This window comes from Solanum verrucosum, unplaced genomic scaffold (genome assembly GCF_900185275.1).
Source record: "Solanum verrucosum unplaced genomic scaffold, falcon-dt-bn FXZP01000280.1, whole genome shotgun sequence".
Taxonomy (NCBI): Eukaryota; Viridiplantae; Streptophyta; class Magnoliopsida; order Solanales; family Solanaceae; genus Solanum; species Solanum verrucosum.
Genome location: NW_026019982.1, coordinates 3,996,948 through 4,020,778, shown reverse-complemented (window position 1 = coordinate 4,020,778; position 23,831 = coordinate 3,996,948). Strand labels below are relative to the sequence as shown.

Here is a 23,831-nt window from a genome sequence, read left to right as displayed (position 1 = left end):
CTATATATTTAATAAATTTTTCAATATAAATTTTTCTATAAAATTTGAACAAAAATTACTATAGTCACATAATATCTTTTAACCTACACAATAATTCAGATGTTAAATTGAAATGCTATTTAAAATTTAACTTCTTGAGTGTTTGTTAAGAAATTAACACATACAATTTAGTGATCTTAATGATATTTCACTCATAAGTATTGACGATCTATTAAAATTTAATCAGATAAAAAATCTAACAAATCATCAAGTGTTAAAGTTAACTCCGATTAATATCAAATAAAAAATCTTGATGATTGCCCGAATCTTATTTAAAAATTTTAATCTACCATCCATTAGGTGCGCAATTTCCAATGTATATATCAAACACCGCATCGAGTGGGGAACAAAAAAGATTGAGGCTATTTTACTAAACATTTTCATTAATGGGTTAAAATTTAAATGAAGACACCGAAAAGATCCTATTTATGATCCGATCCGATTTATGATCCGTAACGCGTGTATACTTGAAGGATCCAACCACCACTTTCCAATCGGGTCGAACTAGAAATGATGCTCCGGTTACTGAAGCACGGGAGAACTCCGGCGGGTCGCCTTTCCCGCCGATGGATGAGCAGCGGCAGTCATAGCAAAACAACGGTGATGAGCTTCGGTGACGGAAGCCATGGAGCTTTGGGCCTTCCGTCGTCCATCATTGGTATGGGCTCCGACGCTTACGAGCCTACTCCTATACCGGGTCTCCCGCCGGACGTCGTTACCGTCGCCGCCGGTCACTTCCACTCCCTCGCCGTTACTTCTGAGGGACATGTTTGGGCTTGGGGACGTAACAATGAAGGCCAGCTTGGCCGTGATCCTCTTTCTCCTAGGTGAGTTAATGATCAAAAACACACCGTATCCGATTTTTCGAGTTTTATATCTGAACTATTAGATATGCAAGTTTCCTAATCAAACTATCACTGACTATTTATCAAAACACACGATTGTTTTTCCGGCATGAGATATCACCATTATTCAGGCAGGAAAAGGAAATAGTTGATAAGCAGTTGTTAATAGTTCATATAAGAAATTCACATACATAATAGTTTCGGTATGAAACTCGAAAAATTGATTGGAGTACTTAAGTTGTGTTTTTAACCTTATATGTTTGTATATGTATGTCCACTGATTGAACAGGCAAAAACTTATAGCTTACTGATCAGTAACTGTATTTAATTGTGGCTTGATATTGTGTAAATTTGACAGTGTTTTATGTGTCAATATGCTTGCTTTCTATGTCTATTAGTAGTACAAGGTGGAGAAAATTGTGTATTTTGTTGTATTCGTTAAATGGAATGTGCTTCTGTTAAAGAATGACAAATGTCCCACATCGGTGATTAATGAGATGGATGAACTCCTTATATGGCTTGGGCAATCCTTCTCCCTTTGAGCTAGCTTTTGGGGTGTGAGTTAGGCCCAAGACCTAATTTAACATGGTATCAGAGCAGGGCCCGTCTCACCCGATGTTGGGGCCCCCAAAATCAAAATTGCCCATGCACCAGATGCACTGGGCGTGAGGTGGGGTGTTAAAGAGTGACAAAAGTCGCACATCGGTGGTTAATGAGATGGGTGGACTCCTTATAAGGCTTGGGCAATCCTCCTCCCTTTGAGCTAGCATTTGGGGTGTGAGTTAGGCCCAAGACCTAATTTAACATGGTATCAAAGCAGGGCCCGTCTCACCCGATGTTGGGACCCCCAAAATAAAAATTGCCCACGCACCAGATGCTAAGCACTGGGCGTGAGGTGGGGTGTTAAAGAATGACAAATGTCCCACATCGGTGATTAATGAGATGGATGAACTCCTTATATGGCTTGGGCAATCCTCCTCCCATTGCTGTGCCTCCGGATTCTTCATCTATATTTCCAGCTCCTTCTGCTGACTCAGTTATGCCCACAGGCTCTGTTGCTCAGCCGTCAGTGTCTCCTCCCACTGCTCCTCCTATGAGAAGATCACAGAGAAGTAGCAATGCTCCACTATGGTTACAAGACTATGTTGCCTCTGCTCATCTTAGTCCTACCAAGCCGCTGTATTCCATTGACCAGTACATTGGTTATGATCAGTTGTCCCCCTCTTATCAGGCTTTTCTTTCTTCCTTTGGCACTGAGGTTGAACCACACTCATTTGAGGAAGCCTGTAAAGATCCAAGGTGGGTTGAAGCTATGCAAGCTGAAATTTCAGCCTTGGAATCTAATCAGACCTGGCATGTGGTTCCTCTACCCTCTAACAAAAGAGCTATTGGTTGTAAGTGGATTTTTAAAATCAAGTATCATGCCTCTGGTGAGATTGACAGATTCAAGGCACGCCTTGTGGCTAAAGGGTTTAATCAAAGAGAGGGCCTGGATTACCATGAAACCTTTTCTCCTGTGGTTAAGATGGTGACTGTCAGAAGTGTATTGGCTCTAGCTGCTAAGGAACATTGGCATGTCCACCAAATGGATGTGTCCAATGCCTTCCTCCAGGGTGACTTATTTGATGAGGTTTATATGACTCTTCCTCTTGGCTTTTAGCCTCCAAAGGGCTTTAGCGTGTAGGGGGAGAAACCAGTGTGCAGGCTCACTAAATCCCTTTATGGCCTAAAACAAGCACCTAGACAATGGAATGTGAAACTCACTGAGGTTCTTATCAAGCTGGGCTTTGTGCAAAGTCGTCTTGATTACTCATTATTCATCAAGAAAACAAGTACCACATTGGTGATACTTTTAGTATATGTGGATGATATGATGATTACAGGCAATGATCTCAGCCTCATTCAACAGACCAAAAAGACTCTGCAGGATAATTTCAAGATGAAAGATCTAGGAAGTCTCAGGTACTTCCTTGGGATTAACAAATGTCCCACATCGGTGATTAATGAGATGGATGAACTCCTTATATGGCTTGGGCAATCCTCCTCCCTTTGAGCTAGCTTTTGGGGTGTGAGTTAGGCCCAAGACCTAATTTAACAGCTTCAATCTCGAGTTAGGAAGAGGTCTGCTGTATGTGGAATCCTCTGTATCTATTCAGCTTTATTCGAGGCGCGTGCTTACAAGTTTGGTATTGAGAAGGATTCATTATAGTTAAGCAATTATTATGTTGGTGTAATCCTCTTCAAAGAAAGTAGCTTTCAGATTAAATCTGGCAATTTCGTGTTTATGACATTGCAAGGAACTGTAAAGAGGTTGTTTGAGCTGAAGATTCATATATCTGTAATGCAGTTATGCCATTGCTTGAATATATGTTTTTTTAGTCCACATTCATGTTTCCACCCTCATTGATAAGGAAATGTAATCAGTAAACTGATTTCAACATAAGAGAGTCAAGTGTGCTTGCAAATGTAACATATGAAAGACAGCTCCGGAAGATGACTATACTCTTGAGGCCATTAACTTGCTTTTGCTTCTTGAAGATGACTATACTCTTGAGGCCAAGGCCTAGCTCAAGTGGCAAAAGGTGGAGGATTTGTGGTTTAGGTCGCATGTTCAAACCCCACACCATGCAAAGCAAAACCCGGTATTTAAGTGGAGAAGGGTAGAGGGGCGGGCCCATTATCCACCGAGTTTAGAAGGCTGTGATTGGTCCAAAGGGCGGGTCACAGACGGATTTCTCGGTTATCAAAAAAAAAAAAAAAAAAAAAGAGAGACGGAAAACTCTTGTGATTTGTTGTTTCTTATATAAATGATTAGCATTCCAAGAAAAGCTTAATCTTGCCAAAGCATGATTCTCGCAATCTGATGTATGAAAACCATTAAGTTCCTTCAAGTTCTGGCAACAGAACATTGTAACAGTAGTAGACAAGTTGTTTGGTCAACCACACAACCTCAGCCTAGTTCCATAGGTTCACAGTAGCTGTAAAGAATGTTGCCATGATAATACCGAGCGCCCGACTGTAACAGATTTCTTTACTGCTGTGAGAAAAGAGCTATTTCTCTTAATATCCAAAGTTTTTGTGACACTCTAGCTTATCACTATTTGTTTGTGTGTATGAAACTAGAAAGGTCCTAGAATTAGGTTTCTCGACTGCGCTAGCATATGTTGCTTGGACTCTCCAAAATTGTTGCCGCACCCGTGTCAGATTCTTCAAAATGCACTACTTTTGTAGTATCCGATATGCACCCATAGACATTTTTAAAGAGTCCGAGCAACATAGGTGTTAGCTATCTTTGTGCTAATGATAGGAAACTAACCTCTTCTTCTCCATTTGCTGGTTATCCAGATGAAGTGACTATTGTTTTCCAAAGGATCTCATGTGTTTCCTTCTTTGTCCTGTTTTCACCATGTCTTTCTTTTCTTCTTTTACTTAGGGTTGGTTTGGGGTTCTAGGGTGTTTGTATTACTGACATGGAAATCCTTTTTGTTGAGCTTGTTCAGAGAAACGTGGAATGAACCAAAAAGAGTAGAAGGACTAAATAAAGTAAGAGTTCAAGCCGCATTTGCATCAGGTGTCATTTCTGCCGCCATAGGAGATGATGGATCTCTGTGGGTTTGGGGAAGTTCTAAGCGTGGGCAGCTTGGTCTTGGCCAAGGAATCACCAACGCTGCATTACCTTCGAAAATTGAAACACTTTCTGGAGAAGAGATTGTTAAGGTGGTCATCCAATCATGCTTGAGGTAGAATAAGTTTTATTTGTCAAAGAAAAAGGTGGAAGAAATTTTACTGAGAACACATAATGATATAATGTGCAACAATAGTAACCAAGTTAAGTAGATGGTCAATAAGGTTGAACTGTTTAGATTTTTTTAAAATATTTTTTTGGAAGTGTAGGCTTGTTGTCAAATCATTTGGTGTGTGGCAGGTCTCATTAGGTTGGGGACATGCTCTTGCGCTAGCTAAGAATGGGAATTTGTTTGGCTGGGGATACTATGCAGATGGTAGAATCGGTAAGATAGGAAGAGAGTTGGAGATATCTCCACTGGAATCAAATGGTACTAAACTTGGATCAAGAGGAGAATCTTCTGCATTTGAAGCTGCTGAGAAGTTAGTCATGGAAGCTATCGAGAAGGAAAAGGATATGCCTATAATATGGGAGCCCGGTTCAATTGAGGAGCTACACGAGTTAAAAGTTGCAGATGTAGCTTGCGGCCTTGATCACTCTCTTGTCCTTTGCCGTAAGTCACATTTACTAATGTGTAAATACTTGAAATGTACATGAATGTATGTTGATGGTGGTTTATATTTACTTATTTTAGGTGATGGGACACTGTTTAGTGGTGGAAGCAATGTGTATGGCCAGTTAGGAAGAGCGATAAAAGACTTGGGAATGCAACCCGTTAATATAAACTTCCTTCCTCTCTCTATAGCTTCGGGTCTTGGGCATTCTTTGGCAGTTTGTAACGATCCTTCATCAGAATCAACAGGAAATGCAACCAGTGTTGTATCATGGGGATGGAACAAAAGTTCTCAACTTGGGAGGGAAGGTCCAGACGACATTCCTCAGGTTGTTGAAGGGCTGATTGGTGAATCACCTGTTTCTGTATCAGGAGGACGAGCACATTCCCTTGCTCTCACAACAAAGAAAGAGTTGTGGGCTTGGGGCTGCGGGAGGAACGGGAGGCTTGGTTTAGGCAGCTCTGCTGATGAAGTGGAACCAATGTTCGTTGAATATTTGGAAGGTTCTGAGGTTATTCAAGCTGTTGCAGGTCTGGATCATAGTCTTGTTCTAGTTGGTGAATAAATCTTTGATTTCTTATTTCTTCTTGTTTTAGATAATCTTTAGGGCTCGTTTGGTACAAGGTATAGGGATAACTGATGTTACTTTTATCCTACATTGAGTGTAGAATAACAATCCTGAGATAACTTGTTCCCCAACCAAACTGAGCCCTTAGAATGTTAAAAACACCATCAAGAAATAAAGAAGTAATGCTTGGGAAATTGTTCTCAACTATTAGTATTCTTTTGTCTTTGAATGACAAATAGGATCCTGCTAATGAAGACAGATGATATGATCCTACGAAAACGAGTGCCTCTTCTGAGGATCCCTCTCGACAGGTTGATGAGCTTTTAGACAATCCAATATGAACTGACTTCAGAAGCATCGAGCCATTTGTAATGCTCGTCTTTGAACGAACTGAAAGGTATCAATTCGACTCCCTCTGACTCTGAATCTCAAAAGTTTGCAGGGCTATCATCTAACTGTTTCTCATCTTCTATATCCACCTCCAAGATTTCCTAAAAAGAAAAAAGAAATAGTTACAGAGTTGATTGAAAGAAATAAACACTAATTTTTATAGTATATACTTACAGGGATTCTTTGCTTCAAGTAATTACCAAGTCTTGCTACAACAGTAGAACGTGTATGCCAAAACTTGCCACTTAGTCTAAGTTTCACATAAGGTCCATCCACTTCTGCAAGTTCTGCTTTTCCTGTACAACATTTTATTTCCTCTTGTTTAGTCGAGCGTCTATCGGAAATAAACTCTTAGGAAAAAGGTCTACGTTCATATTGCTATCTTTCCAAGACTTCACGTGTGTGATTACACTAAGTATGTTATTGTTAATACAGAAAAGAAAGAAAAAAACAAGATTTAATTTTCATTATTCATTTGATGAGAAATCACCTGTTATCCCAACTGTAGTATCAAAAAGTTGTGCCAACTGCAGAATTCAAACAATAAAACAAATAATGAGATGATTGATAAATCCAGACACAAGAACTGAATATTTATTGAGATTTTAGTAAGTTTTTTCATATATATATTTATACTCTGTATCAATAGTTATGAGTTCAGATGAACCAAATAGCTAAAGGGATGTCACATCTGAGTTTGAATTTTGCCCGTAGACAAGAACGTGGTATTTAAATGGAGATGGGTAGAAAGCCCAAGGCGAATTCAAGATTTGAAGTTTGTGAATTCGATTGGAAATCTACCACAGCCTACTTGATATACTAAGTTGCAAATATATCATTTGTAGTCCTATATTAGATTTTTCAACACATGCAAAATCTGAGTCAAAAGTTGGTGAATTCACATGACCTTTAAATTTCTTTTTTGTTTTCCTCCCAGTGTCCATTATCTTATATTGGGGCTCAACTAAATCGGAGAACAGAAAGTCCTACAATAGGATAAAGTCTTCCATAAGAAAGACGACTTTGTACCAAGTAGGACTCGCTTGAACCCAAGACATCTTATTACTTCCTCAATCTCTAATTACTTATCGAATTTTCTTTTTTTTATTTGTCCCTTTTTACTTGTCCATTTTGACAAATCAAGAAAGGACAATTTGTTTTTTACTTATTATACCCTCAATTAATTACTTTCAAAGGGTGGAACTTCTTGAAAATCTTAAATTTTTAATTCATCAACTTCATAATTAATAGGGGTATAATGGTAAACTCATTATGTCAATCATTATTTTCTAATTGGTCTGCGAATTCAAAAGTGGACAAATAATTAGGGACAGATGTAGTAATGATAAATAAACGCTTATCACTCCACCACAAATCATTATTGGTGAATGAACCCATAACTTGTCAAAGAATGAACTTATTATCCACCGAATTTTGAACCATGTATTATAAGGATAAAATATTTCCCAATTATTAAAACAAATATATTGAAAAAAGAAAAACAAGAAATGATATACCTCAGCCTTTGCATCTTCTAAGACTTGGATAATGTTGTCTTCAGTCAAATCAAGAGGTGAAAGTGAAGCTGATATTCTACACAAATATGTAGTCCTTTTTTTTCTAATTCTTGATGATGATAATCTTAGACTTGTTGTGCCTCCATTTTTTAATTTTGAGGCGCACACAACATTTTGGAAATTTGGTAGCAATTGAGAAGCAAAAGTGGTGAATTTAGTTGTTGATGATGATGATAAATGTTGAAGTTGTAGTGCCATTTTTTCTCTTTTTTTTTTTGGAGTTGTTGCTATCCTTTCTTGTTTCTTGAAGAGGGAATTTGTGGCTAGAAGCTATTGACTCAACAAAAGGCCTTTTTCCATTTTTTTTTTTTAATAATTCCCTTGTTTTTGTTTAGATATAAGTTTTTTTTCTTTTTTTAAAGAGTATGGTAAAATAATTTCTCTATCCTATTAATATTATACATGTAAAGTCTATGTAAATCTTATCTTCTTCATATTTTACTAGTGAGATTACAGTAAATATGTTTATGGTAGTGTTTTATAACTCAGGTTCAACTTTAGACTAGATGATTTGCAAGGTTGAACCTGTAAAGGATCGTCTTGAATTTTTTGTATGTTAGAAGATCTAAAATATTAAAAATAAATAAATAATAACGTTTGTTAATTACAAGGACAAAAGTGAGCTAAAAAGGTAAGTGAAAGAAATATTTTTAATAAAATTGACGGATAAAAAGTATATTTAGACTTTTTAAGATAGTCCAAAGATATTTTTAGCCCTTTTATATTTAACAAATAATCTTTACTTGAAAATTTGTTGGGCAAGTTTATTATTGCTCCCATTGGACATAATTAATTTTGAATATGATCCCAATCTATGCTTCTTAGGAAAAATAATTAGAATTTCTACCTAATGAGCAACATAAGCAAATTATAGTGGTTCTCTGAAATACCTTGAGGATAAAGAGTGTTGATCTAATGATTAATAAAATTATTAAAACTTAGGTTTAAATTTCGACTAAGACTATAAAGTTATGCAATTTCTTTCCATTCAGCAAAATTGTGGTGGATAAAACTATATGGTAATTATATGTATTGGTGAAAGATAGTGGGTATTTCGTAAAATAATTAAAAAATGTACAAGTTGATCCAAACATCAACTATATAAAATTATGTAATTTCTTTTCATTCATCCATATTTTGGTGGACAAAATTATTTGGTATTTATATATGTTGGTGAAATGTAGCAGATATTTCGTAAAATTAATAAAAAAAAATATGCAAGTTAAACCAAGCATCAACATTATAAAATTGTGTAATTTCTTTCCATTCAGCCAAATTTTGGTGGACAAAGCAATCTGATATGTTGGTGAAAGATGATAACTATCTCATAAAATTAATCAATGAATGTGCAAGTCGATCCAAACAATAACATTATAAAACTATGTAATTTTCTTCCATTCATCTAAATTTCAGTGACAAAATTATCTGATATCTATATCAAAGTAACAAATATCTCAAGAAATTAGTTGCAGTGTGTATAGATTGATTTAGACACCGTCCTTTTATATATATATTCTCCATAATGTATCACATAAATTATTAAGAGATCTAAAGGCAAACTGGCCCAAGGCATATGAAATGAAGTATTTTTTTTTTCTATACATGGTATCCATAATGCATAGTTATCAAGGTACATTAATATGTTTGCATAGAAATGTGTGGAAAAGCTTTAAATTACATTAAATTTCCAAAACTACCCAACTTCTCATCTAAAAAAACTTCATTAATAAGTAGTGGACAACCATCACTCCAATCTCCCCATCTCACTTCAATTTATTTTCTCTATTTTCCACAATATCTTAGTCTAAGTGTGTCAAAAAAAAGATTTTTTTTTTTATCAATTATGGGAGATTTGGCACAAAAAAATGTTATGGAGAGTGAAAATAATGGAAGCAATATTGGTGAAATAATGTTGAGGTTGTTACCTATGGCATTATGTGTAGTGGCACTTGTCATCATGCTTAAGGATTCTCAAACCAATGACTATGGTTCACTTTCTTACTCTGACCTTGGAATTTTTAGGTAACTATATTTTTCGATTTGTTTAAGTTTTATGCATTAACGATAAAAAAAGGTTATGTCATTTTGTCTTTTGCATATTCTTGATATCATCCATATATCATCTAGTTAGGTTTTTTCAGTATTAACAACGTGGAAGAAACAATCAGAAATAAACTAGCTATATTTATGGCTTCGATCACTATTGTTACGAAACAAAATAATCTTGTGTCATGAAAAAAACTATTATACAAATCGAGTTTTTTTTATTGGCTTCATCCCAAACGTCCCAAAACTAATGGAAAAATCTATTATTCGTTAATAAGAGTAGCATTATTTCGAAACTCTATGAACACACAAAGGAATCATGCAACACAAGATATATAAATAAATCTCTATGATAAACATTAATCGCAAATTTGATATTGGTGGGGTACTAGAAATCATGACTTTTGTTAATAACGTCCAAATATTGAATGATTTGAAAAGTTATAAACTATACTCAAAGATCTTTGATTCGATACTTTAGTCCATCGCGCAATTGACTTAGCCCTAGGGATCTCCTTAGACTCTATATATTACTTCCAACCAATGAACATCATATATATGTATATATACGAAACAATATTTTATATATTCGTTATCACATTTTAACGCCTTTAAATGTAACGAAATTTTCGAAATCGATACATGTAACTAGGGGTGTACATAGGTCGGTTTGGTTTGGTTATTTATTAAAAAAAAATCTAAACCAATTATGCCGGTTTATTAAATCTAAAAATCAAATCAAACCACGCAAAGTCGATTTTTTTGGTTTTGATTTTAGTCGGTTCTTTTGGTTTTTTTACAACTATACGGTGTTTGAAAAAGAGATCAAATATATTTTCACTTACCTGTGTGATAAGCTAAACTTAAGAAATGTTAAATGAATAGAAATTTTCGTAAAGACGGTAAAATTCACATGAGTACAATTTTTTATTTTTTTTGAAATATCAATGTTCATTATGCTAAATTAATAAGATTAAAGGATACAATCAAACTGAATACAAACGAAATATTTACAAAGTAAATTGTTAACTTCGAATTTGAAAAACTATAACAATATAATTGTAACTTCGGATTTTAATACAAAATAAAATATTTACAAATTTTACAAGCCCAAAGTTGAAATAAAATATATAAACATTGAAAACTATAAACTAACTAAAACTATATTAATAAAGTAGATTATAAATAATATTTGTTATCTATAAATAAAATATAATTATATATATAATATTTACAAAATTTTACAACCCAAATTTGAAATAAAATATATAAACATTGAAAACTATAAACGAACTAAAAATATATTAACAAAGTAGATTATAATTAATATTTTTTATCTATAAATAAATATATATATATATATATATATATATATATATATATATATATATTATGTCGGTTTGGTTTGGGTTCGTTTTGACTTTTTTCTTTTAATATCAAACCAAACCAAGAGTGGTCGGGTTTTTTTTTTCAACCGTCAAACCAATCAAACCAAACCACAAATCGATTTTTTTTTTTTTGATTTGATTTGATTCATCGATTCGGTTTGACTTGTACACCCCTACATGTAACTTAGTATTATTGGTGAAATATTGAATGTGGTGCAGGTACTTGGTACATGCAAATGGAATTTGTGCAGCCTATTCCCTTTTATCAGCTATAGTTGCAGCTCTTCCTCGGCCTACAACATTGCCTAGGGCTTGGACAATCTTCCTCCTCGATCAGGTTATTAATTTCCCATTTATATATTCCGCATCATCGATAATTGGGTCAGAAAATTAATCCACTATTTACATAAAGATCCCTTTAAAGTTATCAGATATAATAAAGAAAGTAAGAAGGGATAAGGCCCTACGAAAATATAAAGCACTTAAGATTGTTATGACGTTGGAGAAATGATAGTTAGCCTCCAAGTACAAGATTCAAAGTTTGGTGATCGTTCATAATAAGTGAAATTAGTAACTATACTCTAATAAGTTAATTACATCTTACCAAAAATTAAATAAATAAGTATAATACATATAAAGCTAAATCATTTTCTAAGTGCTACTTAAAAATTACTTGTAGAAATAGAAAGATAATTTAGTCAAAGAATCCTTTTATGATTAGTGGGGGAAAAGATCTTACATTTCTCTATTGAAACAAACTCTCAACAGGTTCTCCATGCTCATTAATTCAATTATTGTAATTGGCATGTATGCACATCTAGATACCTCAACTCGTCTTTACTATGTCAGTTGAACACTCCAACTTACAAAATGATCATCTAGACACCTCTAAAATTTATGTCACTTCAACATCTGGTGTCAACAATTATTGTAGTGTTTAGTTGTCAGTTTAGGTCATGTCTAGATATACACTCTCAAAGTTAGAGTGCTTACTTGTTAGCTGAGTCCATTATCGAGTGTTGGCTTATTTTTCTCAATTACTAAAAGTTTTACTTTGTAGATATTGACATATATTATATTGGCTGCTGGAGCTGCATCAACAGAAGTGATATATTTGGCATATAAAGGGGATACAGATGTTACATGGAGTGAAACTTGTGGTTCTTTTGGTGTTTTTTGCAAAAAGGCAACTGCATCTGTCTCCATTACATTCATTGTTAGTCTTTGTTATGTTGGTCTTTCTTTGCTTTCATCTTACAGACTTTTTAGCAAATATGAAGCACCAATTGGACAAAACAACAACAAAGGAGGTATAGAGATAGCTAATTACTGAGATCAAATGGTATGTAGTCACATGTTTTCAAGATTTGAAGTTGTGTAATAAATATTACTTCCTCCGTTTCATTTTATATGATGTTGTTTGATTAATAGCACGCTCAAAGTTCAAGAAAGAAAGGAAAAAACATAGTATCTCGAGACTCGAACTTGAAACAGATTTTCCACGATAATAGACCACAAGACTATGTTTGTAAGGAATTTCTACAATATTCAATCACACTGAGTTCAAGTCGAAGTTGCCATATAGACTAACAACATGATGCCATGAAGAAGTCACACGCAGAAACGTAAAAACACACAATGGCCACGCTGAAACGCATGATTTTTAACGGTAGCTATTACGTTTTTAATATCTACTTCCATAAGAGCAGAGTACTTGCTGTTTTTTTCCAAATGACTTCAAGAATCAACGAGCTTCATACTGCACGACTGCACCAAAACAATATAGCTTAGTGTACTTGTAGAAATAAACTAAAATGAAAAAAATGCAGAAAGTGAGATATTGTAGGTTGGCCCAGACTTCTAGCAGCAACGAAGTGAGATATTTCGAGATAGTGTCTAAATTCTGAGTTGTGGTAAAACAGATTTCGAGATGGTGTCTAAATTCTGAGTTGTGGTAAAACAGATTTCGAGATGGTGTCTAAATTCTGAGTTGTGGTAAAACAGATTTCGAGATGGTGTCTAAATTCTGAGTTGTGGTAAAACTCCTACTAAGAAGATTCTTGTATTAGAAACCTTGCAGTGGTAAAACAGATATTTCGAGATAGTGTCTAAATTCTGAGTTGTGGTAAAACTCCTACTAAGAAGATTCTTGTATTAGAAACCTTGCACTGGGGAATGGTTTATTTAGCTTTCGAATCTCTAGATTTACAACAAAGAAATACAACTATATGCATAACAACTATCTTAGGATTGCAAACTTGGTAGATATCAATCAAAAAGATAACAGTCCATTGGTGGACCTAGTGAATCAGCAGCAAATATGGGCTCACTTTCTTCCTTCGGGAATAGTTTTAACAGTTTAAAGGACATAAACATATTACACTAAGTACATCTCTATTGATAACAGAGCCAATAATATGCCATATCCTCTAACTTAAAACAGAATCTAATGAGACTGTTGTTGCAGCATATGGACCATTAAAATGGCACGCTAAACGCACATACACAGATTAAACCGAAGCATATGTTCTAAACCAGATTCACCTAAAGATGCCCAAACGAAAAGGCTAATTCAAGCATGATATGCGACAGTATGGTTGAATACTATATGCAAATAAACATAAATACAGTTTTATCAAAAAATATTTTCTTGTCTCTTAACTTCCCTTTCAATCGACAGACAACCACAACTAGTAATCAAAATAACTGCAAAACTAAAAGACAATAACATAATAAGTTCACTAAATGAGGCAAATAACTTAAAATACGATTACTATTTAATTGTTGAAAAGTTCCATGGGTTGTAGCAAACATTACCTAATAAACACAATAGTAAAAGATTAAAGACCATCATACTGATCACCAATAGAATCCTAAGACTGTTAGATTTTCTTACATGTTTGCATCTCATCATTGCAATTCTAAAACTGTTCTATGTTGTACTTGAGCCTTTTTCTAAGACTTCTCTTCAACAAAGATACTACATTAAATGCAATATTTACAACTCCATAGAAGCACATCAATTTCATCCCCTACCATCCCGGAATGCTAATTTAAAAGAGAATACCACTTGAAATTTCACTATATCAAAATTACAACACCTTCTGAATTTCAGTTCACCCAAATTACAACTCTTTCTGAACAAGTGGGGTCTGGGGTGGGGAGGATAGTGTGTACACAGCCTTACCCCTATCTTGTGCAGGTAGAGAGGTTGTTTCAGCTCAAATAAAACATATCAAAATCAAGTATGAAAAGGAAATAGTGAATACAGTAATGAAGAAGCCATACTAAAAATAAATGAGAAGAGACAGTAGAAACAACAACACTCCCATCTTTCGAACAGAAGAAACAACAATACTCCCATCTTTCTAAGATCACCAATTTAATCCAACACTTCTTTTACTCTCAATTGAATAACCTAACCAAGTTAGACAAACAGAACCATAAGCCTTAACCTACTAATCTATTCTTAAGAAACAATCCCTGTCGAAACTGAACCACTGTAATATCAAAAGGGGTAGTTTCCTACAATGTCAAGTTTTTCTTAATAACAATGTCCGAAACACACTTGCTCACCTTGACTAATTCCACTCTACCAACCACCAATTTAAGCACGGGATAACATTGTTCACCCAGGCCATAACAGATGGAAACAAAACATGTAGTCTTTGAACCTAAAACCTCATGATCTTCAGTTCAACACACTTTATTTCCCACAATCGAAATATAGCTATCTAGGTCAACTTGCCCGAACCTCGAATCAACTAATTTTTCTTATACCATGAGGTCGAAAACAAACATACTCAAATCCCTAATTCAAGTAATTTGTTTGAATTTACTCCAAATACCAAAATCAAGCAAACATTAACACATAAAACTCAGATTAAAAGGGTAACAAAAGCATAAAAAGAAAAAATAATTACTTCTGCGAGTCCTCTTCTTGTAAAGAATACGATAACCACATTCACGGCACTGTATCACATCACCAGGCTTTAGGGTATTCTCCTGTCCACAATCTTCAAAAAAAAAAAAAAACAATTAGCTCCATGACACGCTAAACCAAAATTAAACAAAAAAACAGAACAACTATGAAAAAAAAAGTACCTCCGCAGATGTAGCTGACTGGTTCAACAGGCTGAGAATCCATTGATGATCAACTGTAAGCAGAGACGAAAAACTTGAAAGGGAAATTTATGAGGGTTTATAGGGTTTATATAGAGGGTTTTTGTATGTGATTGGTAAAACTTGTTGGGCCTGGGCCGAGTTATCATCAGCTAAATCCTTCCTTAAAGGGGTTGGGCTTGGCCCAAACACTATTTCACTTGATTGGTAAAAATAGCGTACACTAGCCACTTTTAGTTTGGTCTTTTTTAGGACAAACAACGCAAATCTCATTAGTTCGGAGTCTAATCATGTGCTTTTTCATGTATTTTTGAAAATATCATTCATGTAAGATTCCGGTCTCTAGATACATAAGGTTAAAATTATGTGTAATTTTATTTCAGATACACATTATCCAAGTAGATTTACATATATGTGGTATACATTGGACTCTCTCACTCGCCTCTCTCCTTTTTCGAGTGTGTTTCATCCTATGTATTTGTAATTTGGAAGATATTTGGTACCCGGTATCCTAGATATATATATATCTAGTTTGATTCGCTTGTATATGTGATACACTGTGACTAGAGTTGTCAAATGGGCTTGGCCCGCTAGGCCGGCCCAACCCAACCCTTGAATTAAATAGGTTAGGCTCAATTTTTTCAGCCTATTTAGGAGCGAGGCTTTTTAGCCCAGCCTCATTTGGCCCGCTAGCCTCGTAGGCCCAACTCGCCAGCCTCAGAGGCCAGCCCGCGGGCTGTGAATTTTAAAAATATTTATCATATATATTTTAAGTAGTGTTTTCCTTGTTAAGATTTTGTCAATAAATATTTTTAAAATATCAATATAAAATCAAGACTATATTTTTTACACATCTTTTACATTTTAGGGTCATTAGCCTACTAAATTTTCTTATTAGCCCAAGTCCATCAAACCATTATAACTATGAATCTTTGACCTCTTTTACTTTTGTTTTTATGCCTAATTTTTCACTTCTCCTTTATTGTCTTGTTTATGAAAATAGGGATCATGTAATGTTTTTTGCTCGGATGAAACTTATGAATGTTGTATCTTGGCTATTATGTATTTGTTTTGTAAATATTCACTGAAGTATATGTAGTTCATCAACGTTTGTATTCTTTCTAAGAGGAAAATGTTGTCCGTTTTTTGGTTGAAGGGATAACCCGTCCCAACCCGTGGCCCGCTTAGGGCTGGATTGGGCTACTATTTTATAGGCCCTTTAATTAAAAGGGTCAGCCCGTCCCAACCCATTTAACTCTCTAGCCCGTTAGGATTGGGTTGGGTTGAGCCAGCCCATTTTAACAGCTCTAACTGTGACTCTCTTGCTCGCCTCCCTCCTATCGCACTCGTTTCTCTCCCTATGCATATGTATTAATGTATCTGGTAATATAGATCTAGGTGGTAAAAATATATATGTAATTAGGTAGTTTTCCATTTTTTTAAGGTGACGTTTGGCCATGTTATATTACTCATAAAAATAGAAAAATAGTCATAAGAAGAATCGTAATATTTCAGAGATTTGACATTATTAATTATTTCTCATTCTTTTATAATAGTTGCCCTTTAATCCTCATTCAAAAATAAGTATTCGTTTATATTAGATAGATAACGCATTATCTTATATAAACAATTAAATAATCGAATAATCTTAACCAAAAAGAGAAAAATCGAACCAGATCGAATAATTTAAATTTAAATAGAATAACACTTTAATTCACGTTTGAACACTAGAAATAAGACATGTAATTGCTATAACAAATTAAATTATACAGATATATAAGTTAAATCCTCAATGGTAGAAATAGAAAAATCTTTCCTTTAATTCCACTGCCTACATATAGGAAAGTGTTTATTCAACATAATACATAACAAATAATTTCCATAAAGAAGAAATTAAAATCTCATTCACCCCTTGTTCGAAAATATGGTGGTGAAGAATAATGTCAAAGTAATTAATTCTCTAAGACTAAACTCATCACTACCATCAAAATACAGGCATGTGAATGATAATTAAGACAAAAACTAGAAAGAAAAAAAGAAAGAAGAAAAAGGAATAAAAAAATCCTTTTCTCCTTGTGAATAAACTTGGCATGCACTTGTTATAGTTTTAACCTATGTTGTTTGAACCTTTAAAAAAATATTGCTCTATTAGTGTTGGATGAACAACTTATAGTATTTTTTAAGAGTCTGAACATCACGGATTTTAATACTATAGTAGTGCTTTTATTTTCATGGAGAGGATACTATAGGCAGTTTTGTAAGGCCATGGGCTTAGTAATAAGCTAAGATGGAGCTAACTTCAGCTCCGAGGTATCGATCTCTTTCGAGTTTTCTATCGAGAGAAGATGAAATAACTGATACATAAGCTTCTTCCTCATTGATGGTGTCCAATTTTTTAGAAATTGGACATGGTTTAGGCAAAGAGATAAATTTTTGTGGAGCAATTTCTGTTGAGAACCTCGTCAATTTAAGAATATTGGCCATAATTGTAATGTTGGAGGGGGGAAGAAATTGGTAGTATAATAAGAAATTGGAAAATGTTGTGATAGGCCTTATCAACTTATGGTATTTATAGAAGAAAAAAAGTGAGAACTATTTATTTAGGGGATATGTGTGGTTAATTAACTAGCACGTAATCACACAAATGAAACACAAAAAAAACAAAAATAAAAAATAAATAAAATAAATAATATATATATATATATAAGTATTTAACTAGGTTTATAACCTACGTCAAATTGATAGAGTTTTGTAGTACTATGAAAGAGAAAAATCGATATAGGAACATGACTCGAAATTGCAGGTGCGTTGAATATTGTGCTACTAAGGCGGGACACGTTCTAGGGAATCGCGTTAGTATGGTGGGATAGTGCTCTCTAATAACACTCACTAATTGTGCTCGATCTGTTTAAGATTGTCAATAAATTTGATGCAATCTCAGGCTTATCGATCTTTAACCTCCACTACTATCATATAGTTTAATCTCACGACACGTGTTGTGTTTTTTGTCTCACAGAGCGAAGTTTTCTCTCAGACTACATATGCATACTTGTCTTATAAAACTCTTCACTTTCCTAACTCTTTCATTTCAAATGTGTGATACACCTAATATCATGTGCACCTGACCCGTTTACATTTTCTTGCTAGCCTAAAAGTCTGTCTGTCTTTCTCTTTGATTCTCCTAGCACCATATCTCCAATTTTCGGGCCGTGCATGAGCTTTTTTTAAAAAGATTGTGTATCAAATCAAAATCACATTAACAAATTGAAACGAGGGGCGTAAAAATATATATTATTTCCATCGTGTCCAATACGTTATTGCCTTTTAACATTACACACCAAACTACACGCCGTCCTTTTTTTTTTTGCATTAATTGAATGAAAATGTCTTGTTTGGCCAAAATTGACTAAACAGCAAAACCCTATATAATGGGACCAAAAATCAAATTCTATATTTGAAATTTAAATTTTTACTGGTTATATTTTCCACTATGAGTTAAGCTTACAAATTAGGAATTTAGTTAACAGAATAATGTGTTACAAATACATAATCAAAGTAAAACAAGTTCATGATACGTATTATTAATTTTAGTTACGTTCAAAGATTTCATGAATTTATTTCTTGTGTTATGGCATCATCTCGACCTAAAAGTGTGTGTATGAGTGTATCTGCGCTGAGATTTGACCCGTTATCATATATATGGTGAGGATATCATATATGTAATTTCTCACGATTCAAGTCATGATAACATGTATAATTCGTTGTGACCTAAAGATGGTTACATCATCGTTGAACTCAAAATCATGTGTATTATCATGTGAACTTGTAAGATCTATTTTATATAACATTTCACTCTTTTTTTTTTTAACTTTTCAATGTAAAATTCGTCTATCATATATGTGCACTTCATCATCAAAATCTTGTCTGCCTAAAACTTAAAGCTTCTTTTTAACCTGTCTTCCATCATAAATGTCACACTCAATGTGCGTGTGCCATATAGGACCAAATTAAACCTTTCGATATTAATATCATTTTCTGTCTCTTTTTTTAAATTTTTTTTTTATCGCCTTTTGAATTAGCTGAGAGCCATTTTCTGTTTCCTATAAGAGAAAAAATTACTTGAAAAATGAAACTATGATTTATTCATTATTTTCCTATTTAAATAAATTTTAGTAAAATCACAAGTTTACTTTAATTATGTTATGTAAAACTATTGATCAATAGGGGAGTCCTGATTTTCACTGAGCGTTCAAAACTTTAAAGAAGTAAATACATGATCAAAAAACTCATATATACATTAAGAATAATTTAGACTTGAATACAATAAATATATAATGTATTTTTTTTTATTGAAGAGCCCGAATTCGGATGAACCCCGTTGTAACCATATGGCTACTCCACTGCTATTGACACTCATTATATATATTTACATCTCTGTCACACAAATATCTACAACTTGTCTGAATATCTACTTTGTATTCTGTTAAATATTATCATATAATTGAGACAGACGGATATTGTTCATGAGTACCAGCAGTGTCACGACTCCACATCTTTCTACTTGTATATATCTCCTCAACAATGACCTTTCCTTTTGATATATTATTTTGAAAAGTGTTTTTTCTTAAAAAATAAATTGTGTATATACTTTTGTTGAAAAATAATTTGTTTTATAAAACATTAATTGCTATTCAAAAATGTGTTTTAAATTGATTGGTCAAACACAAAATTGTTTCTCAACAAAAGTACTTTTTTGAAAAATATTTTTTTAAAATAAGTTGATTTTACAAGTTTGGTCAAACAAACAATTAGTCATTATATAATACTTTTTTCATTATAACAATCAAAGTTCCTTTATAATTAATTTTTTTTTGTTATATTATCTTATATATTTTCTATAAAATAAAAATTGCTTATAACAATCAAATAAATATCTAAACAAACGACGTCGTTATAACGACTCTACTGAGGGAATGATCATGAAAATTTAGGAGGCACTGGAATATGCTGGCTTTCGATCGAATGCTAGTTTCCACATATATAAGAGCTTTAACTATACAAGCAATGAATGATAATTCTTCTAGCACGTGATTGACCGATACATAGTGGCGAAGCTAGAAGTTCATATATAAATTCGACTTAATTTAATAATTTTTACTTAAATAATATATTTTCATTAAAATTTTATCAAAGATGTATAAATATCATATTTAAAATTCAACTATTGTTACTTGAAATCGTTACTCTAAAATTCAAAATTCATAAAAATTAAAATTCTGATTCCGTCTTTATTAAGCATATGCTCATGTTTCATTAATTGTATTATGTGTTCCATTTGAAAAAGGTAAGTGGACTTGACCTCTTTAAGAGGCAAACCTCCCTTTTAGCATTAGTGACAATGCCAATGAGATTTGATTATGACAATACATGTCATAGCAAGTGGCACAAGAAGTGACACCGTGAGAAAATTAAATTTATTTCGTATTTGGTTGAAGGTATTAACTAAAATTGTTATACATAAAAGGTGGATTACTAAGCGGACAAATCGAGGATCACAAAGAAAAATAATTGTTAGGATACATTGATGACTTGAAGCTCCGGGGAGGAGAAAGATATGTCGGAATAGTATATTTTTGGGGGAATTTTCTCAAATAGCCACAATAATAATCTTAATTATGCTCTATAGCTATAGTTTGCATATTTACGGGTTGTACCTACAATTTAATATCTCTCATTTGTATAATTTGCGGGTTTGTATAATTCGCTGGTGAGTTTGTGTAATTCGCGGGTATGTTTGTATAATTGAGCTAGTTTTGTATAAACTCGAAATAACGAATTTATACAAACACAAATACCTGAACTTTAAACAGTTATACAAATACTATTATACAAAAGTTATACAAAATTCGAATTATACAAACGTGTGAATTATACAAAATCGAAACACGATAATTATCACTGATTGTTGATCACGAGTGATAATTAACTAAAACTATAGCTATGATGACTAATTAACTAGTATATGTTTGTTTAACCATGTAATTTCCCCTTTTTTTTTTTTATGTTTTGATTAGCGAATGTATTATTTTGACGGGAAAATTATATGAAATAGCAAATTATTAATTCAAATTAAATGCTATAGTTATAGTTTATTTTATTTATAATTCACAGCAAACATCCCATTTTTTTGTCATCTGGTTCGATATACAATTAGTCATTTTCGGTATACAATTACCTATTCGGTATGCAAATGTATAAAATGTGTTTGTGTTTGTATAAAGCGAGAGAAAAATGTTTATACAAATACAAATACATATATTTTCGTCCTATACACTTATAATTATACAAATACAGATCTTATTATACAAATTACAATGTATAAATGAATTTATACAAAACTGAACAATTTGTATAAAATTGGATGTATCTAGCGAATTATACAAATCAAAAGCTTCATAGCAAACATAAAATTTGTTATGGAGAGCAATTATGCAAACTATAGCTATAACATACAAATATGATTTTTATGTTTGTTATATGTGAAAGTTGCTCTATTTTGACCGACTTGCCCAATAGGTAACTTATAAAGCCCAAGAGGGTAATGTTTAGGGTGAAAATTACAAAAATATACTCCTTAAGACTTTTATTAACAAAATATCAATATATTTATATTTAATTACAAACTAAGTTTTTAAATTACATACATAACAAACATTTAATTTTTGTATTTAATTTAATTTTGTTTTACAGATTTTTCTCTCTCATACTATTAATATTTTGTGCCTTTTATATGGAGTATAATTAGGATATTAATATTTATCAAATATTCTCTCTCCTAAACAGTTTCAAACTTTTTTTGTTTATAACAATAACATTTTAATTATACATATGACAGCTTATTAAATATATATATCTTCACACGTGTTTATACCTATTTTGTGCCTTAGTGGCTTATTTTATGGAACTCATTATTTATTACTTTTACCATTTAGATTATCAACACAATTATAATTGCATACATTTCTTTTACTTAAATTTTTTTTTCTCTTTTTTACTTGATACAATTACTATGGTAAAAAATATTTTTCTCTCTCTTCAATTACGTTTTTCTTAAATTATCTGTTTTAGATTTTGATGCTAATTTTTTCTCTCTCTCTCTTCAATTACGTTTTTTTTTTAATTATCTTTTTAGAATTTGATGCTAATTTTCTCTCTCTCTTCAATTACGTTTTTTCTAATTATCTTTTTAGATTTTGACACTAATTTTTAGGGAGTAAAAATGTATCATCTAATTAATATGATTTCTATCCTTAAACACGTTTCTCATTAATTTCATACAATTACTTTTGAATTTATTTTCTCTCTCTTTAATTTCATTTCAACTATTATGGGAAGATCTTTTTTTACTTCTCTCTTCAATTTTATATATGTTAGTTAAAAAGGGGTGGGGTGGGGGGTGAGTATATTAAATGGTATAGAATTTGTATTATATCGTTGACCATTTTTTTGTAATTATAATAAATAACTTATACCAAAATATAATCAAATTTTATTCCTATAATAAACCATAGCACCGTTCAATAGTTTTAACTTTTTTTAAAAATATATATTAAATAATGTACATTGTAGATTAAGTTTGGTGTACAATTATTTTTAATCACAATGGATAACTTACACCAACAAATAATTAAATTGCACATGAAGTAAAAATTCATGATTATAACATTAATATTTGTTATATATTTCAACTATATGTTGCCTTACACCATAATATTATCAACTATCTATCAATATTTATCATCGAATTAATAAATAATTATACCAATACATATATATGAAAAAATCACTAGTATTAGTAAAAATTCCATTCATAAAAAAATAAAATTAATTACAAAGTATTGTATCTATTTGGTAAACGTCTTTTTGGTGTTTGTGTCATATATCACTCCTTCAATCTTGAAATCCACATACATTCCTGCGATACATTTCGATAAATAGTTAGACACATACTAACCTACAAGAATGTATAACATCATAATACAACCACTTATTTATAATTTTTTAAATTACAAATTAATTAGAAATGATATATAATATGGTGACGCTTTGGTGTACAGTATGGTAACGTTTTGGTGTATAATATGGTGATGTTTTGGTGTACTGTTCAATCTAATATATAATATATGATGTACACCAATATATACACCACAAACTAACCAAGAAATTATCATTTTCAACTTAATTTTAAAAAAAAGTGCACATGATAGTTTAACATTGCTATCTTGAACAATATTGTACATTATGATTAAATTTTGGTGTATAGTGCAATATAGTACGAAATACATAAACTAGACCAAGATATAGACCATAATTTAACCCAAAAATTTTCAATCATTTTATATAATCAAATTAATTCAAATTTGTGTGTCAAACAATATACGAAGCATTCATTCAAGCAATATTTTTCATAGTTAACATATCTATTTACACAAAAAATCAAGCAAGAAAAACAACAAAAAAAAACTTAAAACAATAAAAAAAAATGAACTATATATTTTAGCAATCAAACTAAAAAAATAATAATTAAAAAACTAATACATACTTGTTACACTCCATA

General features: G+C 32.4%; 4 protein-coding genes across 4 annotated transcripts; 2 read left to right on the top strand and 2 right to left on the bottom strand.

Moving 5' to 3' along the window:
* Nucleotides 1-445: 445 nt before the first annotated feature.
* Nucleotides 446-5,705, top strand: LOC125817391 (uncharacterized). The gene is made up of 4 exons (XM_049496925.1): nt 446-866; nt 4,385-4,601; nt 4,810-5,122; nt 5,204-5,705. Exons 1-4 carry the CDS (start codon nt 550-552, stop codon nt 5,686-5,688), a joined length of 1,332 nt encoding a protein of 443 aa, XP_049352882.1. The 5' UTR covers nt 446-549; the 3' UTR covers nt 5,689-5,705.
* Nucleotides 5,706-5,877: 172 nt separating this feature from the next.
* On the bottom strand, nt 5,878-7,875 carry LOC125817393 (uncharacterized). The gene is made up of 4 exons (XM_049496927.1): nt 7,599-7,875; nt 6,572-6,608; nt 6,256-6,377; nt 5,878-6,182 (listed from the first exon to the last, which is right to left on the bottom strand). The coding sequence occupies exons 1-4, from the start codon at nt 7,854-7,856 to the stop codon at nt 6,120-6,122; spliced, it is 480 nt and encodes a 159-aa protein (XP_049352884.1). The 5' UTR covers nt 7,857-7,875; the 3' UTR covers nt 5,878-6,119.
* A 1,626-nt stretch (nt 7,876-9,501) lies between these two features.
* On the top strand, nt 9,502-12,438 carry LOC125817392 (CASP-like protein 2A1). The gene is made up of 3 exons (XM_049496926.1): nt 9,502-9,680; nt 11,312-11,429; nt 12,153-12,438. Exons 1-3 carry the CDS (start codon nt 9,502-9,504, stop codon nt 12,423-12,425), a joined length of 570 nt encoding a protein of 189 aa, XP_049352883.1. The 3' UTR covers nt 12,426-12,438.
* A 136-nt stretch (nt 12,439-12,574) lies between these two features.
* On the bottom strand, nt 12,575-15,284 carry LOC125817394 (DNA-directed RNA polymerases II, IV and V subunit 12). Its single transcript, XM_049496928.1, has 3 exons — nt 15,197-15,284; nt 15,016-15,108; nt 12,575-12,859 (listed from the first exon to the last, which is right to left on the bottom strand). The coding sequence occupies exons 1-3, from the start codon at nt 15,237-15,239 to the stop codon at nt 12,837-12,839; spliced, it is 159 nt and encodes a 52-aa protein (XP_049352885.1). The 5' UTR covers nt 15,240-15,284; the 3' UTR covers nt 12,575-12,836.
* Nucleotides 15,285-23,831: the final 8,547 nt, after the last annotated feature.

Bases quoted from the DNA above. Each gene is read 5' to 3' on its own strand.
- LOC125817391 (XM_049496925.1), top strand. From the start codon at position 550: ATGATGCTCCGGTTACTGAAGCACGGGAGAACTCCGGCGGGTCGCCTT. The intron at 867-4,384 runs GTGAGTTAATGA...GAGCTTGTTCAG, and splicing joins CGTGATCCTCTTTCTCCTAG to AGAAACGTGGAATGAACCAA. The intron at 5,123-5,203 runs GTAAGTCACATT...TACTTATTTTAG, and splicing joins TCACTCTCTTGTCCTTTGCC to GTGATGGGACACTGTTTAGT.
- LOC125817393 (XM_049496927.1), bottom strand. From the start codon at position 7,856: ATGGCACTACAACTTCAACATTTATCATCATCATCAACAACTAAATTC. The intron at 6,378-6,571 runs GTGATTTCTCAT...AATGTTGTACAG, and splicing joins TACTACAGTTGGGATAACAG to GAAAAGCAGAACTTGCAGAA. The intron at 6,183-6,255 runs GTAAGTATATAC...TTTTCTTTTTAG, and splicing joins ACTTGAAGCAAAGAATCCCT to GAAATCTTGGAGGTGGATAT.
- LOC125817392 (XM_049496926.1), top strand. From the start codon at position 9,502: ATGGGAGATTTGGCACAAAAAAATGTTATGGAGAGTGAAAATAATGGA. The intron at 9,681-11,311 runs GTAACTATATTT...AATGTGGTGCAG, and splicing joins TCTGACCTTGGAATTTTTAG to GTACTTGGTACATGCAAATG. The intron at 11,430-12,152 runs GTTATTAATTTC...TTTACTTTGTAG, and splicing joins CAATCTTCCTCCTCGATCAG to ATATTGACATATATTATATT.
- LOC125817394 (XM_049496928.1), bottom strand. From the start codon at position 15,239: ATGGATTCTCAGCCTGTTGAACCAGTCAGCTACATCTGCGGAG. The intron at 15,109-15,196 runs GTACTTTTTTTT...TTTTTTTTGAAG, and splicing joins AGTCAGCTACATCTGCGGAG to ATTGTGGACAGGAGAATACC. The intron at 12,860-15,015 runs GTAATTATTTTT...GTTTTGGTGCAG, and splicing joins CAAGAAGAGGACTCGCAGAA to TCGTGCAGTATGAAGCTCGT.